Source organism: Pongo abelii, chromosome 5, assembly GCF_028885655.2.
Source record: "Pongo abelii isolate AG06213 chromosome 5, NHGRI_mPonAbe1-v2.0_pri, whole genome shotgun sequence".
NCBI lineage: Eukaryota > Metazoa > Chordata > Mammalia > Primates > Hominidae > Pongo > Pongo abelii.
This window is the reverse complement of record NC_071990.2, coordinates 145846976-145866085: the sequence shown is the minus strand read 5'-3', so window position 1 is coordinate 145866085 and position 19110 is coordinate 145846976. Positions and strand designations below refer to the sequence as shown.

Sequence of the window (19110 nt, the reverse complement as noted above, 5' to 3'; positions counted from 1 at the left end):
CCTGCTTCAAAAGGGCTTTCGAAATCTGACCCCAGCTTCTCCCATCATCCCCATTACCCCAGCCACACTCAGTTACCAGGGACAGACTTCAAATGCCTTGCTCTTTTCTCATCATCTGCAATGTTCTTCCCACATTGTCCACAGGGCTGCCTCTTACACATCCTTCAAGGCACACCTCAAATTCCTTGCCTCTTTCACGCTCTCTCACTCAAACCTACCCTCATTCCAACCAAAGCAAGAACCCATCCTTCCTCGCTCCGTGTTTCCCTGGTTTGTGTGGGGATGTTTATTGATGTCTTTCTTTCCAGCTAGCCTGAGAGCATCTTAAGAACAGAGGTGGGTCTTGCTTATCTCTGAGCCCAGCATCTAACAATGAATGAACAATAACCATTTGCTGAATGAATGAGGTCTGTATGTAAGCAAGTGTAATTTTTTAAAAACATTAAAAGGCATAGCAAGTCTTTTTTTTTTTTTTTTTTTGAGACAGAGTCTCACTCTGTTGCACAGGCTGGAGTGCATTGGAACAATCTCGTCTCACTGCAACCTCCGCCGCCCGGTTCAAGCGATTCTCCTGCCTCAGCCTTCCAAGTAGCTGGGATCACAGGTGAGTGCCAGCACGCCTGGCTAATTTTTGTATTTTTAGTAGAGATGAGGTTTCAGCATGTTGGCCAGGCTGGTCTTGAACTCCGACCTCAGATGATCCACCCACCTTGGCCTCCCAAAGTGCTGGGATTATAGGCGTGAGCCACTGCACACGGCCACAAGTCTTTATTAAGCACTTACTGTGTGTGTGGAGACGAAGCTAAAGGCTGGCATCAGAAAGTCAGATGAAAAAAGGCATATAGACATACACAAGCCAGAAGGGCCACAAACAGAAATGAAGAGTGAACACATGGGAAAGACTGATTCTGGCATGGAGATAGCAGAGAGAGTAGAACAGTTGGTGGCACTGATGCTGATGTTTTAAAGATGGAGGCTGCAAAACTGGGCATGCAGGGAGAAGGAGAACAATCAAGCCCAGAACACAAAACAAGTGAAGTTACAGAGGTAAGAAAAGGACTATGGGCAGTCTTCACCTGGTGCCCTCTGCCTCCTTCACGGTGGTTTTTGGGGCGAGGGGGAGAGTGGGGCAGTGCTGTTAGAAAGTAGGATGGCGGCCACGAGCAGTGGCTCACGCCTGTAATCCAGTATTTTGGGAGGCCGAGGCAGGTGGATCACTTGAGGTTAGGAGTTCAGGAGCAGCCTCGGCAACATGGTGAAACTCCACTTCTACTAAAAATACAAAAAGTAGCCAGGCATGGTGGCAGGCACCTGTAATCCCAGCTACTTGGGAGGCTGAGGCAGAAGAATCACTTGAACCTGGGAGGCGGAGGGCTGAAATTGAGTCACTGCACTCCAGCCTGGGCAATGGAGCAAGACCCTGTCTCAAAAAAAAAAAAAAAGAAAGAAAGAAAGATAGGATGGCATGAGACTTCCCTAAATGTCTCCCTTAGACATATATGCAGAGAGTCCCCCTCTCTAAGCAATCTGCCGTGATGCCAAGGCCCTCAGAATAAGATATGTCTGACACCAAATGCCCAACAAGACTGCCCTGAGACAGCAAGCATATGCGTGTGTTCCGAAAACACCAACACTCTTCTAATTTACAACACGTTACATATCTTGAAAAAGCGCATGCAAGTTCAAATAATTCAAGTCAACTCTGATTTTTCTATACAAACTATCAAAATGGGAGTTAATATATAATTAAGGGTCTGATATATTAACATTATAGAACTGGCCATTGATATCACATGTAAAAACACAAAAATAAACATTTTTCCACAGGGAAAATGCTATGGTGGTCTATAAGTCACTTAACTCTTTAATTCATCTTCACATAAAAATCACTATTCATCTTTTAAAATTCACTCATTTTAAAGAATGGTAGGCAAATTATTTCAAAAGCAAGTATAGTTATATTAAATATGTCACCTATTTAGAATTAAAAAACAGGGAGGCAAATATTAATACATATATAATACATTTCTCTAACCCCCCTTAAGAAAACTAGCATAGAGGCTGAATGTGAAGAGTTTTTTTCCTACCATGGTTCAAAAACACATCTGTCTTTGAAATAACATATTAGAAAATATACACAATACATTTTTATAATGAATGCATCAGCGGACTCTAAGCTGATACATTACCTAGAAAAAGAGTTCAAGATGTGATGTTAGGCTCACAGCAAGAAGACCTTGAATACACTGCAGCAATAACTAAGGAGCTCAGTGGAGAAATATGTCGGCACTAGATATATTGGTATCATCTTCTGGTTCAATGGGCCAAAATAAGAAATGCACCAGGTTTCATCACTCTCCTGACCCACTTTCCTCACTTTTAACTTCACCCAACACAACCCAAACTCTTCAAAATACAGTGTAAAAGAAATAATGCCCAACATCATGAAATCTATTATCTTTTCAAACTATTTAAAGGGAAGTGTTTATAAGTAGAAATAATAAACATTGTAGCTTTCCTTGCTCCTCTAAAATGCAGATCATTTTCACTTTGGTTCTATGACTTTTAAACCTGCCTTCCTTGTCTATAAAGTAAGAGCACTAAAGAGAATAGCCCACAGAACTTGTTAAAACTCCAGATGCTGGGACCCCACCCCACATATCTGAGTCTGGACCCAGAAGGATGGTTCTGACATAAAGCTTGAATTAGGAACTCCGTATGTGAGAAGCTCAAAACCTAGTTTTCAAAATACAAGCATGTGCATAAATCTACATATTGACTGGATCAATGTTAAATAACATGACTCACACACAGCCTTTGAGGGGCAAGTGAACAAATCAATTAGTATCAACCTCAAAATGCTATTTCCTGCACCAAAAATCTTTTGCATATAAATATTGTATATCAAAATCTTAGTTAGAGAATGGAGTTGAAGAAATTTGCAAAAATTAAGACTATGAAATTAAAGAAAAAGACCTAAAGAGATCATACTTTTGAAATTATACAAATGTGTTAATTTCAAAGCTGTACCACTTTAGAGACACAGTCTTTTTTTTTATTGGATTCCTCTGCTACATCAGAAATGCCCTTATATGCTTTTTTCTACACTTTGAAAAAAGATTTTGTTCCATAATTAAATGTTAAAAGCATTGAACTGAATGTAACTAGCCACCCGTCCACATACCAAAAAAGGCTTATTCGAAAATATTCACACAAAAAATGTGACTCTCATGCTCTATGTGTTGTTGAGCTCCACTGCTATGAAAGACAGATCTGCATTTTTTTAAACTTAATTTCTTAAAAGTGAAGGGTGAGGTTATACCACCGTAAACCTTAATCTTAGCTGCCAGATGCGCATACACAGACATTTCCCTTATTAACCGGGCCAAGAGAATGTGCTTCTGATAGAAGAGCCCCACCAGGATATTAATAAACCTCAGGTATTTGGTTGTTTAAAGGCACAAATGCAAAGACTGGAGAACCACATGGATGCTGGAAACTTTACCTGCTTCCTGGAATTGACATGTGCAAATCCAGTGTCACAGGAAGTAAAAGTGAAAGGACTGGGACCTGGTTTCAATTTCTCAGTCCACAAGCCATCATCTTGAGAGTAAATACATATTAAGAACTCACACTGCCTCACATTTCAAATACTGAATTAAGTCTATTTATTATTAAACAGTTAAGGCATATAAAAATATAAAAATATAACATAGTAAATGTCTATGCCTCCACACAATTTAAGGGGAGAAAAAAAATCCAGCCAATGCATCTGAAACCACTTGAGCAGGGTACCCTTTCTCCATTGCTTTAGATTAAATTTTAACTAATATTTACAGCTGCTCAAATAGTCTTGCATGTTGACTTGTTCCCAGAAAAATCATCATATCAGCATCTAGTTCAAACTTCTGGGTACAAATAAGGTTCAATAAAATTAAATTCTCTGTTCTGTCTATATAATTAATGTACTTCCTTTGCTTAGAATCATCCTCAGCAATTCATGTTTTCCAGTCGTGAATGGATCTCCTCTAAAAGTTTCACAACCATAGTAACAGGTCATGAGAATCACATTAATACAAAAAAACTTTCTCATGATTGCACTACTTCAGCATAATGAGGTGACAACATGGAGAATATTTTTACAAGCAGGACAAGAATAGCTGCCCTTCTCTGCCAGGGTTGAATTTCCATCAGGGTTACTGTCTATCACTACAAATCCCCAGGGCTCATGGAAAAAAACAAACCTGCTCAAAGACCTCCCTTCAAAGCACAGGTATTCCAGCCAAGGAAAGCTTCAGGAGAAACAAAAAATGAACTATTTTCTCACAGTCCCTTGAGCTGTTTAGAAAAATCCCCTCACAGATACTGCTTTAAACATAAAAGAAAGAAATAGACCAATGACTGCCTAAATACAACTTAACCACTGTCTTTCCTCAAGAAAGGCCTCAGAAAGATAAACAAATAAGGTAATCCTCCTCAGAATTTTCATAAAACTGAATCTTGTTAAGCAAGTTTACTTTCCAAACATAGCAGATTTTCAGGAGGCTTGCTATAAATGTAACCAGGTATAATATTTCATATTTAATAATTTGTCTTATTTTTATTTCACTGGTCTCTCTTTGCTTCCTTCCCCTACACTCCTCAACCAACCCTTTCAGTACCACAGATACCTATCTGGGCATCGGACCAGGACCTACACTATGCCAAATGTCAGTCCTTATGAAATCCACTACCTTTTTTTTTTAACTTCAGCTAGTTAAAAGCCTTGCGCAGTAGTCAGAAGAAAAGAGAAAAAGGAATTCACGTCAGAAACACATAATCCATTTCTCAATCTTCCACCCAAAGGACTGTTTGTCCTCTGGTATTTTCCCCTTTGCTAACTCAACAGAGAATGACAAAGACTAGATCCAAAAATCAAGAAAGGCTGCAACTGGCCCAGAAGCAGTAGGCTGTGTCTCTTACAATTGGCCTTCCCTTGACAGGGCTCTGAGATGCTAACCTGGGGTCCAGAGGAGCTCTACCTCACAGCCCAGGGTCCCACCCCTGAAAACTACAAAAAAAGAGATAGAAGAGCTGTATAAATATAATTAATACAGTGCAAAATGTGTAAGGGACAGAATTAGGCACAAAATGAAGAAGAGTCACCCAGCAGCAATGGAATAAAATGTCTTGTGAGTTAGGAGACTGGGCACTCCATAGAGGTCAAATGCAGGGTTTCTAGAGTCAGATCATCTGAGTTCACTCTGGCACTTCCAGACTCTGTAGCCTTTATCATTGAATAAACATTTATTGCTCACCTATTATGAGCCAGGCATTGGGCTCAGTACCAGAGATGTATTGGTCCCTGCTCTTGGGGAGTTAATTAAAGTGCAGCAGTCCCCAACCTTTTTGGCACCAGGGGCCAGTTTCATGGAAGACAATTTTTCCAAGGGATGAGGGGGATGGTTTTGGGATGAAACTGTTCCACCTCAGATCATCAGGCATTAGATTCTCATAAGGAGCAGGCAACCTAGATCCCTCGCATGTGCGGTTCACCAGAGTCTCGCTCCTATGAGAATCTAATGCTGTCGCTGATCTGACAGGAGGCAGAGCTCAGGCGGTAGTGCTTGCTCAGCCACCACTCACCTCCTGCTGTGCCACCTGGTCCCTAACAGGCAACGGGCTGGTACCAGTCCAGGCCCTGGGGGTTGGGGACCCCTGTTCTAGTGGGAAGGCTATTAATGAACACACAGTACCAGAAAAGGTACCAGAGAGTGGTAAGAACAACACAGGGAACGTAAATACAGAGATGCAGTCAAGAGTGACTGGGAGAGCTACTTTCTAAAGTCAGCAAGGAAGATCTCAGAAGAGGTGACATTAGGCCTACATCTAAATGACAAGAGGGAACCAGCCAGGCAAAGATGGAAGAAGAGAGATGTGCAAAGGCCCTGAGGCAGACACACCGGGTCTTTGGAGAAATAGAAAGAAGGCCAGTGCCACAAATCACTTCAGTGTGACTCACATTTATCATCTGCAAAATGGTGGTTGTGAGCATTAAACTGTTAGCACCACATCTGCGCACAGAATGTGTTCAATAAGTATAAGTTGCTAGAATCATCATCATCATCATCACCAGTGAGATGCCATCATTGGAGGTGTGCAAACAGAGACTGGGTGAGCACATCACAGGCATGGGTGGGTTATAGGGCCTCTAAGGTTCCCTCAACAATTAGATCCTAAGATTAGACAAGAAGAGAAAATGCAAAGGAAGAAATGATAAAATTGTTACACGCAGGCTTCCAGCCCAAGGTCTCTTGAAGAACACATTGAATTATCCAAAAATGTGAAGCTTGCCCAACTATTTCATTCATCAAACAGTTCTTTCCCAGCTGAGAGTCTATAATCCCAAACTGTCAAGAACTCCACATGGAGCCAGCTGACACACTGTCCTTAGCCCTGAGGTCTACTCTTTCTATGGGGCTCTGGGATAAAACCACAACACTGACAGCAACAGAAAAGGATGACTTATTCTGTGTTACTAGCTTTAATGTATGTTAATTATTGAATGAAATAGCAGTGAGGATATTCTTCGATTGTATATGCATCCCAAACCACTTTATTATTTCATGTTTAAAATGTTCCAAGCAGAACTTTCTGCATCACATACTCTACTGGCAATAAATTTCACTTTTTAAAAATTCTTAGTCTTGGCCTATTGTTTCAAAATATTTACTAACTTGTTGAGCTTTCTGAAGCCTACTAATTAAGGCTGTTAATAATACAGTCCTTGATGATGAACTTGGCATATGTGCCTTTAAGTTAGAGAAAGACAGGTCTACTTTTACCCAACACCAAATCCTTGGTCATCATAGATCAAATTCTTTCCAGTTCCTTTCTAAAACTCACCCAAACCCAAGGCAAGTATACTACAACCATAAATAAATATATGGCTTTGTATTTATGAAACTACTTCATTACCTACACTTGACAACTTCCTATTTCTGTTTAGATGGTGGAAATGGCTTTAAAATTATAAAATTTAAAAAATTATAATATTCACAAATGGCATGAAACAAAGTAATACTAAGTGAGGACAATAAAAATAATCACAATAATTTAACATAAAATGCATAGACGTTTTTATTATGCCAATTTAATTATGCCAGGCTTTTGGGTTGGCCAAACTCAAGGATTTAGAGAGCAGAAACCACACTCTCTGTCCCCCCACTTTCATCCAATTTCCCCCCAAAAAAGAAACCTGGAAGAGCAGATGAGGATCAAAATTTTCCTATAGGAAAGTATTCCCTTTTAAAAAATGGGAAAGCAACCAATTTGGCATAGAGCATGTAGACAGAGGATCTTTAAAATACATATATGATATGTAGACTATTCCTATGACTTAATCTAAACTAAAAATCTCTTAAAATATGTAAGTTTTAGAGTACCATGAAATATTACATCTGTGTAGTAAGCATTTGTCTTAAGAGAATCAAAAAAAGTCCCTTAGAGGAAGCCAGATTGGGACTAATGGGTCCATTCAAATCCAAATTTATCTACCAGCTTTTGCAACATAATTCAGCCAAAAGAATGTGATTCATATCTGAGCTATGTAACAACTAAATTTTCAGTGTGTTTTGAAGTAGATGCCACCACAAAAAAAGTAAATAGTCATAACCTTGGCATCTAAACACTCTAAGCAATTTGATAATCTTTAAAAATATAAGAACTCAGTAATGTGGGTTCATTGAAGAACTTTAGAAAATATAAATCAGCAAAAAAAAAAAAGTAATAATCTCAAAATGCCAAGATGACCACTATTAACATTTATTGTATACTTCATTAATTTTTTTAAAAACATTTTTCATATAAATGACTTCATATAATACATACTTGTTTACTTACTATATCAAGAACACACTTCTATGTTCATACACACACACACACATCACACACATCTGTATCACTTTTTATGAATGCTTAATCTTCTGCTTTATGGATATACCCTAATTTAGTTACCTCTACTGAGATCATGTATGATCTGTTCAGATGTGCTAGAGTAAAGAAACAGAATAATAGGTTTAAACAACTATTTCCTAAAGCTATTTGACCATAACATCCTTTTATGAATTACACATTAACAATCCTAGAACTTTTGATCTTTTCAAAATACTTTGGGAAATAATGATCTAACCAATTCCTAATATTAGATTTTCATGGTATTTACAACGTTTTCTATTATAAATGATACTGTGATCAATTTCTTGAGTGTACCTTTTTATGTACTGCCTAGGGAAAAACTCTAGAAATAGAATTACTCAGTTAATTGATATGCATGTGTTAAAAACATGTTATAATTTTTGCCAAACTGTTCTCCAGCAATATTTGAGGTTCATCAGCCTTTTTAAAAGATAATTTTAAATTAAAATAGTTTGAGAGTTTATATGTTCATTATATATACACAGTATTTCTGAAATTAGATAATTACTCTTTTATGGACATGGCTAAAGTACAAGTTAAAAATATCAAAAGTCTTACTAGTATGAAGGTTGACTCAGAAAACTATTTAGGAATATACCTCCTCACAATTTATAGAAAATGACTAGTATGGAGACATTAAATCGTCTCTCTTCCATTTTCCTCTGTTATATTTACATATGTCTGAATATGTATTCCCTACTCCTAAGAAGATATTAATAATCCCTTACATTTTTGTAGTACCTTATACCACTAAAACATTTAAAACAAAAAGAATTTTACAGGAAGAGAACATCCTCAAAGCATATTTTAAAACAAGATATTAAGCTATACCTTCAAAAGACCCGTCAAGCTACACAATAGTTGCTACATATTTACAGCCAAATCTATAATAACTAAAATCTTTATCAATCAACCAACACCGGTATCATGGAGGAAAATGTGTATTCTAAGACAGTTAATTTGGATCTTATTTTCACTGTGTATTTCTACAGTTTCACATAATAAGAAATAAGCTTCTAACATAACATAAAGATGGTTCACACAGCAAAAACAGGCTTTGGGTTCCTTTTTTGTCTTTAAAGTGACACTGGATGTAATTTTATACCTCAGAGTAACTTTTCAAAGTTACTTAAGTATAGTGTTCACACTCAGGGTGGAGTTCTGTGTAATTTTCAAAGCTGAGAAGTGTTCTGCCTGTTCAAAAATATCTCCCCTTTGAGTTTGTCTCAGAATCATATTTGAAGCTTTTTAAAAATACAGAAATTTTTATTCAATGGGTCTGGAATGGAGCCAATGCATCTGCGTTTTTTAAAACTCCCCAGTTGATTCATCTGTACAGCCAGAGTCAAAAAGCACTTGGTTATATAAAAAGATTGGAGGAAGGGGGTGGTATCCTGAGGACCCCAATTTAACTGTTCGCATGAAAACCATGAATCTGTCTGAGTCTGGTTTATTAGATTACCTAGGTGAAAATTTTATCTTGAGAAGGCTCATAAAATATTTCAAGGTAGGACACCTGTTGGCCTATCAATGGCCACCAAGAGGGATGGGGGTGAGGATATACGGTAATGAAATCAAACTGTGAAAGGATCTTTCCTGCCAGAAACTGTGGCACTTCCTACATTAAGCATATAATCCCTTCAATTTCCAGAAAATAGAAAGAAAAATGTTCAGCCATATTTTATTTTAATGGAGTAGTTTTCCAAATGAACAACCTTTAGCTACAAGCAGCAGTTTCACTAAGCAATGCCAGTCGACACACAGTTAGACAAAATTGGGTTGAGAAAGGATAGGACACTCAGAGATATTATACCTTTGACATATACTTTTACAAAATTATAGTCATTTGTCAGAATTGAGTTTCTCAAAAGAACTTCACCTCCAAGAAGTTCTTGCAAAAACAATGCAAATCAATCCAAGAAACATAGGTTTTCTAAATACATAAAAATCCATAACTGTCTTGAGCTTCCTTTACCTACCAGATCTGGACTTAATTATATCACTGAATTCGTTCTGCCCGTTGTCAGGACTGGTTTCATGTTCTCCATACTTGGCCATCTTGCCGGAGTTTCAAGATAATCCAAAAACTTTACCAAGTCCTCTTTCTAAGACTTTCAACTTCCTACGATGGTTCAGCTTGACATCAATACCTAAAAAGAAAAGAGAAAGTACTGACTTGAAAAAATATATTTATATCTTTTATATAGTTATTAATAGTAACTATTCATTCACCAAATATTTATTGAGTGCCTACCACGTGTAAAGCACCAAGCCAGGCAATGGTGTTATGACTATCAACAAGAGACATAGCCTCTGCCATTATGGAGCTTACACACACTAAGCAATTAATTATATAATTAATTATTTCATTACAATACTGATAGACTACAAATCATTCATACAAAGGGGAAGCACAGAGTATTAAGAGCATACAGCAGAGGAGTCTGGCCTGCCCTGGGCAATTAGAGAAGGCTTTCCTGAAGAGACATTTGAGCCAAGCCTTTAAAGATGACAAGAATTTAATTAGCCAAAAAGGGAAACAGAAAGAGAAAAGGTAAGAGCTTCCCATGCGAAGTGGCAGAAAGAATCTTGGAGCAGTCAAAGAGTGGAGCACAAGCCGGTGTTCCTGGAAAGAAGACAGCCAAGAGACAAGTGTACCTGTTGAAACAGGTGAAGAAGCTGGGCAGGACAAGGGATAGGACCATGGAGAACAGGTCAAGGATTTGTGTCTTTATCCGAAGAGCAATGGGGAGCCAGTAGATGGTTTGAAGGAGGGAACCAACATGGTCAAACTGGCCTTTTTAAAAGATCATCAAGGGCCAGGCACGGTTGCTCATGCCTGTAATCCCAGCACTTTGGGAGGCCGAGGCGGGTGGATCACAAGGTCAGGAGTTCGAGACCAGCCTGGCCAGCACGGTGAAACCCTGTCTCTACTAAAAATACAAAAAAAAAATTAGCCAGGCATGGTGGTGTGCACCTGTAATCCCAGCTACTCAGGAGGCTAATGCAGGAGAATTGCTTGAACCTGGGAGGTAGAAGTTGCAGTGAGCTGAGATCACACCACTGCACTCCACCCTGGGTGACAAGAGGACAAGAGTGAGACCTCATCTCAAAAAAAAATAAATAAATAAAACACGATTGTGGCTTATAGGTAGACCACAGTAATATGTGGGGAACCAGCGAAGACTATGGCAGAATATAGCAAAATGCAAATTAAGGAACCTAGGCCATGGGTATATGAATGCTGAATGAAAATTTCTTGCAACTCTTCTGTATGTCTGAGAATTTTTTTGTAGTAATATGTTGGGGAAAAATAAAAATTCCTAATCTTAACCAAGTGATCAAAATTCACATAACCAATCATGGGGCATCATGCGATTTAATGGAAAATCACTACATCATCAACACAATATCCTTGCCAAGATGTTGAACGTGAATCTTCTCATGAGCAGACAAATCTAGACCGTGGCTAGTTTTCAAAACAAATGGCCTGGTTTCTTCAAAACTGTCAGTGTCTTGAAAACCAAAATTACCTGGGAGAGGGGGAACTTTGTGAATTAAAGGAGACTAAATAGACATGACAATGAAATGTAATCTTTGATTGAATTCAGAATTTTAAAATAAAACATTTTGAGGATCATTTGAAAAATCTGAATTTGGACTATGTATTAGACAATATTATTGTATCAATGTTAAATTTCTTTAACATTAGTTAATGGTATTGTAGCAGGAGAATGTCTTTGACTGTAAGAGACATGTGGTGAAATATTTAGCAATGAAGTGTGATGGTATCTTCAACTTAAGTTCAAACAGAATAGCATATATCTGTCTATACTGATACAGGTATATTTAGGTTGATATATGTACGTAGATGTATATATGCATATACACACAGACAGACAGAAAGATGCAGTAAGTATTGTAAAATAAGTGGGAAAACTAGGCCGGGCAAGGTGGTTCACGCCTGTAATCCCAGCACTTTGGGAAGCCAAGGCAGGTGCATCACCTGAGTTCAGGAGTTCGAGACCAGCCTGGCCAACATGGTGAAACCCCATCTCTACTTAAAAAAAAAATACAAAAATTAGCTGGGTGTGGTGGCAGGTGCCTGTAATCCCAGCTACTTGGGAGGCTGAGGCAAGAGAATCACTTGAATCCAGGAGGCGGAGGTTACAGTGAGCCGAAATTGTGCTATTACTCTCCAGCCTGGGTGACAAGAGCAAAATTCCACCTCAAAAAAAATAAAGTAAGTGAGAAAACTTGTTAAAGGGCATCTGGGGCTAGGCGAGGTGGCTCACACCTGTAATCCCAGTACTTTGGGAAGCTTAAGCAAGAGGATTACTTGAGCCCAGAAGTTTGAGACCAGCCTAGGCAACATGGTGAGACCTTGTCTCTACTCCATGTAAATAAAAATTTAAAATAATAAAATAAAATAAAAAGGACATGTGGGTATTTATTGTGCTATTCTTTCTATGGTAATATTATATGCAGGAAACAAGTGTGGTCTGAACAAGAGTAGATGGAAAGAAATGGGTGAATATGTGGGATATTTAGATATCAAAGAAAGTCAATAGGATTTGGGAATTGATTGGATATGAGAGATTCATGTCCAATATGCAAAATGTGCAAAATGACTCCCCAATTTCGGCTTCAGCAATTAGGTGAAGTGTGAGTCATTGAGCTGGGGAACACTGAGGATAGCAAGCTGGGATAAAGGAATCATCAATGTGATTTGGATTTGCAGAGCTTCAGATGCCTCTGAGTTATATAAGCGGAGATGAGAAAAAAGAGAGTTGGGTCCAGCATGGTGGCTCATGCCTGTAATCCCAGCTCTTTGGGAGGCTGAGGCAGGCAGATCACCTGAGGTCCAGAGTTCAAGACCAACCTGGCTAACACTTGAGGTCAAGAGTTTGAGACCAGCCTGGCCAACATGGTGAAACCCTGTCTCTACTAAAAATATAAAAATTAGCCAGGCATGGTGGCAAACACCTGTAATCCCAGCTACTCAGGAGGCTGAGGCAGGGGAATTGATTGAACTCAGGAGGTAAAGGTTGCAGTGAGCCAAGATCGCTGCCACTGCACTCCGGCCTTGACGACCGAGTGGGTGAGACTCCATCTCAAAAAAAAAAAAAAAGAGAGAGAGGGAGAGTTGGATGTAAAGGATTGGATCATCGGATCATCAATCTGACAGATTTTATGAGAGTCTAAAAGACTTTTTTCATTTTTTATAGGCTCTACTACTGCTAAAAATTTATGGATTATTATGTGATTACGTTCTTTCATTCAAGTACATAACCATAAAGGATTTGCTAAATTCTTAAGTGTATTTTATTATATTCAAGAATCAAAAACTTTGTTCAGAAGAATGTCTATAAAAGTTTATTATGGAAAATTAAGTTTGCCCAAGGAAAAATTCTCTTTCCTGGAAAGATCTACAGTGTATCACTTTGGAGCAGTAAGTCTAATGCTTTTCTTCACAATTGGTCTTAGCCAAGATCTCCACTTCTATGCTACCCAAAGCCTTTATTCACCCATAAAAGAGAAAAGTCAACTGTTTACACACTACTTTATTCCATTTGCACATTATCAGTAACACTTCTTCACTATAATGTTTCACTTGCCACTCTCCTCAACGTGATTTTTCAAATTTTTCTCTTCTTGATAATGAAAATCCCTTACAGGTTGCAAAGATACAGCAGAAAAGGTGATCAGAGTACAGGGGAAAATGGGAAGAAAGAAGAATAACAGAAGGCTATTTAAATAGTGATAGCCACTGAGGTTACTTGCCATTAATGGCCAGAGGAATTTGAGTAAACTTAAGGCAAAGGATGACCCCTTCTAATTGCCGAATGCAGCATCTTTGGTTTTCAGGAGACAGAATCAAAGTTTAACCACGAACAATGTATCCCAGTGTGACCCTCCCTCTTCCACGCCTATAAAATGGAGGGAACACCATCTTCACAGAAGGCTAGGTGAGAAACTGAGAATCAATGAATAAGATGTTGCTTTAGAAGCTTTAAGCCCTATACAAATGCAATTTATTGTTACCTCTGCCCTAGATTTCCCTTTCCCTCAAATGATATTCTGTAAAAGCCAGATGTTCTTACTGAAACCAATCCAGTCAAGTCGATATTCACTAACTCTCCCTTCAGAACGCTTCCGGCTGTCATATGGACCACCAAGCAAGAGTGTATGAAATAAACATAAGGTGTTTAAAAAATAAACATAAGGTCACGGCCTTAAAGACAAAACTAATGTTTCAATTTTTTAAGATTCTAGGAATTATACAATGAATATATGTATATAATTTTTATTTGGTACTATATTTTATGTATATAGCACATACACATCCAACAGTGTGCATTATGATGGAAATGCTGTGTAAATGCAAACACTATTCATTGATTTACTCTAGGAACCAAAACCTAGGAATGATTGAGATAGTAGAAAAGGAGGCCAAGCGGACAAGAGTTTGCTGCTCTGCTTGAAACACAGTAAAAGAAAACGGTGAGTGCCAAGAACTGCCATTTACACTCGGCAGCGCTCCAGGGAAGGTTAATACTACTGTGATTAATACTGTTTACAGGGCCAATAAATTTTAGGTAAACACCCAAAGGAGAGTTAAAGAGTTGTCTCATCGGTCCCATAAAGGCTGGTAAAAGGGGCGGGGAATGGTTCCACGCCAACCCTGGCCGTCACCGCAGAACTACCCACAAGCTTCGCATTCCTCCAGCTCTCCCCTGACCCTGAGCTATCCGCAGGCTGCGTCTCCCACGCCCACCGCCAACGAACCCGGAGGGCCCAGATCGACTTCCTGAGGCTGGTGCAACTTACAAAGGAATGGATGCGGTCGCTGCGGCCCGGCCGGGAGGCCGGGAGCGCCGGCTCACACCTAGGGAATCCGGCCTCCCCCGAGCTCCGTGCGCTCTGGCCGCGGCGACCGCTGAACTGACCCTCCCAACCGCGGCAGGGGGAACTGGCCCGCAAGGCCCTGGTGATCCGGCTGACCTGAAGGCTGGGAAAGCGGAGGCCCTGTCCTGAACACCTCAGAGAGCGGGGCCATGGAGTTAGAACCCGAGCTCTGCAGTTCATTGTAAAATAAAGTACTGGTCCCACAGCTCTCTCGGAGGTCGGGCAACGTTTTCTCCCTCCTCCTAGAAAAACGCACTGGAATGAGTCCCTTTCGTAATCTGAGGCTTGGAGGAAAAAATCCCTTTGAACAACCTGCCATCTAAAAGTTGCACAGCCTTCAGTTGGTGCTTTGCTGGTTTTTAAGTGGCCTTGAGCAACCACAGCCTCGGACTCCGGGCCAAAGCGGGGCATGAATTACCTTGTCAGTTGCAGCAAGAGATCCCCAGAGTCCGGAAAAGGAGAGCCGGCGACTGCGCGGGACTACACACCAATGGGGCGCCCCCCTCCTCCTGTCCCCTCAGCCTCTCCAGGGCCGCTGGCAGGGAGCTTGGCGATCGCGCCACACTCTCTGGAGCCCCACCCTTGGGAGCAGCAACCACCCAGAGGTCAAGCACGTTCCCCGCCGGGCGGCTGGCTGGGAAGCGCTCTGCTGGCCGCCGACCACACAGCCATCCTCTGCCCACCCTCTCCTGTGGACACCGCCGGAGCCCCGCCTTCCCCGGGCCCGGGTGTCTGTGACAGACTCTCCTAAGAGGCCACGTCCCCTCCTGCAAATCACTGGCCCAGCGCTCTGCACCGCGCGATGCACGAAGGGCGACCCTCTCACCCCGGCGGGGAGGAGGATTAGGGGAGCAGGGAGACAGCACAGAGCTGGTCAGATAAGTTTGGATCGTTCATAACTAGTACAGATCCCAAGGACCTCCACGCCCGAGCTCTCCACGCCTCCGGCATTCTCTTTCGCACCGCGGGGAGCTAAACTGAGGCCCCGAGGAAAAGGCAAGCAAAAGTTCCTCCCATCTTCGACTCTGGGACTTGGGAAGGAGCTCCGGACGCCGATCCCAGGCGCAAGAACCGCAAAAAGAGCCATCCTCCTCCCGGCCCCTGCCCCATTCCCTCGGGGGCTGTAGTCACATTACCAGCCCAAGGCTTCAATAATGCATGGGCTTACCTGCTGCCCGCGGGCCGCCTCGCCTGCCGGCCGCCACTGCCGCACCCCGAGCTGGCCAAGGGCTCCTCTAGGAGTTTGACACGGAGTAACCACGGGGGTGTGTGCGAGTGTGAGTTTGGTGGTGCGATGTATTTTTTTAAAAAAAAATAAAACGTGGAGAAGCAGACAAGATCCGAAATTTAAAAAAAAAAAGAAAGAAAGAAAGAAAAAGAAATTGACACCCGACTGAAAACGCCCCTTTCTTGTGCAATCTTCCTGCCCGGTAGTTCCGCCAAAAACAAAACAGTCAAAGCGCAAACCTGGAACGGGCGCGCAGGCACCAAGTTTGCCAAACGCTACAGAGTTTTCCGTCTGCAGAAATGACCCAAAAGAAGGGGGGCGCCTCTCCCTGTGATTCCCCAATCGGCTTCTGGAGCCAGAGGCTCCTCCTCGCCCCTCGGCGGGAGAAAGCCCGCGGCCGGCTGCTGCTGCCCGCTTCCCTGCTCCGAGGAAAAACGACTCCACAACTTTGTGCGCGAGAGAGGCTCGCTCCTTCGGCGGCTCCTCCTCCTCCTCCTCCCAGCTGCGGGCCTGCCCCTTTGTTGGAGCCGAGCGCTGGAGGCGGAGGAGGGAGGGTGGGGCGCAGGACCGCTGGGTCGCGCGTTGCCGCCGCCACACCCTGGGAAGGGGCTAGTCTCCGGGCAGCCGGGGGTCCGCTTTCCCAATGAGAAGGGTGCAGATAAGCGCCAGCCCTCCGGCCCGCGCGTCTGCAGCGCTCCGGCTCCCCCTCGGCGCTCTCGCCCCGCCGCCGCCGGCCCAGCAACTTTGTTCCGGAAGATCAGCCCCACTACGTTCCCGGGTCAGCGTCTGCCGGGCCTCGGCGGTCACCGCGGCCACCGCGACGGGAACTTGGCGCCCCAAGTCACCTGACCGCGCGCCCCGTCAATCAGCGCCGGCCCTGCGCGCCCTCCCAGCCCGCAGCAGCCGGGCTCCGCGCTTGGCTGGCCTGGGGCGCGCGCTCCAGGGTGAACCGTGCGTGCCGGGAGCCGGGAGTCCGGAGACCGAAGCCCGAATGGATGCCTCGAGCAGACACAATTCCCCTTATTCAGATTATCCGAAAATGTGAGTTACGTCCCCCTAGGCAAAACAGGTCTCTGGTTAGGGTGATTTTTTTTTAAGAGATAAATTCCAATCTGCCTTCCAACTCACCCCATCTCAGTTTGCTGACGTTGCTGATTTTTTTTTTACCTCTAGTTCCAACCGTACATTTATTTTACATTATTTCTCTAGTGTCGTTGTTAACATTAAAAAAGGTTTTCTCTTAACATTAGTTTGTATTACAAGTAGTGTTTGTGCTGACCTTATTTTTCTGTTTTCCAATATGCACACACAAACGCACATCTGTTATAGAGCCTGTTCCAAGCTGGAGAGGTTGACCAAAAAATATCTGGGAAGAAATGAGCTCGTGATGTGTGTGCATTTTTCTTATTTACACATTTCATTGTTCGTGTGTTCCTGTGATTCTTTTACACGATCAGCACACGTGGGAGGGGAAAGAAAACAGCAACCTGAGTTCCTAGTTCGTATTAACAGAGAAAAGGATGGTTGATACTGGAGCGCCGGCTTATTGCTGGCTTAATATTTGAGTTAATTTACGCGGCAGTAAAGATTAAACCACTAGGGGCCTTAAACGAATTTTCAGAAAGAGTTTACTCGCCTTTTGTTATAGTGAAAGGTTCCCACATCCATCCTTAAGTGCTCCAGGGAGGGGGGCAGGTAGGAGATTCCCAAAAGAGACTCTTCCTTACAAGGTTTCTAGGACAGCTTCCTTCCTTTTGATGATTTTCTACGTATAAGCCAAATAAAATCTAAAGGATTAACTTGAAATGGGTATGATTTTATTCATTCACTTCATTCATTCATTCATTTAACAAGCATCAGTTTAGGGCTGTCAGGTTTGATGGTTCTGTGGGTAAAGCAAAGATAAATCTGATAGTGATCTTACCCTTAAAGAACTTGGAATGTAGTAGGTGAGATAAGGCATGTAAACAAGTAGGTATATACAAGATCCGGGAGATAAATGCCATAAGAAAAGAACAGATCAAGTGCTAGCTGAGTATGGTCACATACAGGGACTCCGGGTTTTTTTTTTCTCTTTCTTTCTTTTTTTTTTTTTTCTTGACAGAGTCTCTCTCAGTTGCCCAGGCTGCAGTGTAGTGGTGCGATCTCGCTCACTGCAAGCTCCGCCTCCCGGGTTCACGCCATTCTCCTGCCTCAGCGTCCCTAGTAGCTGGGACTACAGGCGCCCACCACCGCGCCCGGCTAATTTTTTGTATTTTTAGTAGAGACGGGGTTTCACCGTGTTAGCCAGGATGGTCTTGATCTCCTGACCTCCTGATCCGCCCGCCTCGGCCTCCCAAAGTGCTGAGATTACAGGCGTGAGCCACGGCGCCTGGCCCCCAGGTTTTTTTTAACTGATCATTTTGCAGACACCAAAAGTTGCGTCTCACTCACTGTATCCTGGTTGAGTTGATGAAACTCAGATTTTCTCCTTCAAAATAGATAATAAGGCCACATTGGAGTGTTTGAGGATGTTGTCACTTAATATTTGTGACACACTTCACAATTTACAAAGCAATAGATCATTTTAGCTCAAAAATTTTGAAAAACGCACGTTTAGGGTCCTATGATTTCTGGGATTGTAAGCTGTGAGATGTTTAGTCGAGCTTCCTCAATGCCTGTAAGAGATGGAACATGAGGCCAACAGCCACCTTCTGTGCAGGAGTGACCTGCCCTGCATATCAGCCATAGTGGCTTACAGCCAGTTACCTGGGGACCTGTGCCCTATCTGTTTCTAGCCCTTCTCTCCAGGCAGAGACCGATGCTCTTTGTAGGTAATGAGCAAAAGAGGCTAAAGAAATTCTTGTTGGCTGGTTGCAGTGGCTCACACCTGTGATCCCAGCACTTTGGGAGGTCGAGACAGGTGGATCATCTGAGGTCAGGAGTTCGAGATCAGCCTGACCAACATGGAGAAACTCTGTCTCTACTAAAAATACAAAAATTAGCTGGGCGTGGTGGCACATACCTATAATCCCAGC

General features: G+C 42.2%; 1 protein-coding gene across 3 annotated transcripts in view; it reads right to left on the bottom strand.

Annotated features, from left to right (window-relative positions):
• The window catches only part of UTRN (utrophin), a 573989-nt gene extending 555329 nt beyond the window's left edge, over nucleotides 1-18660 (bottom strand). The window contains exons 1-2 of one of the 3 annotated variants that reach the window (XM_063724628.1): nucleotides 16034-18660; nucleotides 9936-10106 (exon numbers count right to left, since the gene is read on the bottom strand). In XM_063724628.1, coding sequence (XP_063580698.1) covers nucleotides 9936-10014 — 79 coding nt within the window. In that variant the 5' untranslated portion in view covers nucleotides 10015-10106; nucleotides 16034-18660. 3 annotated transcript variants of the gene reach the window in all.
• Nucleotides 18661-19110: the final 450 nt, after the last annotated feature.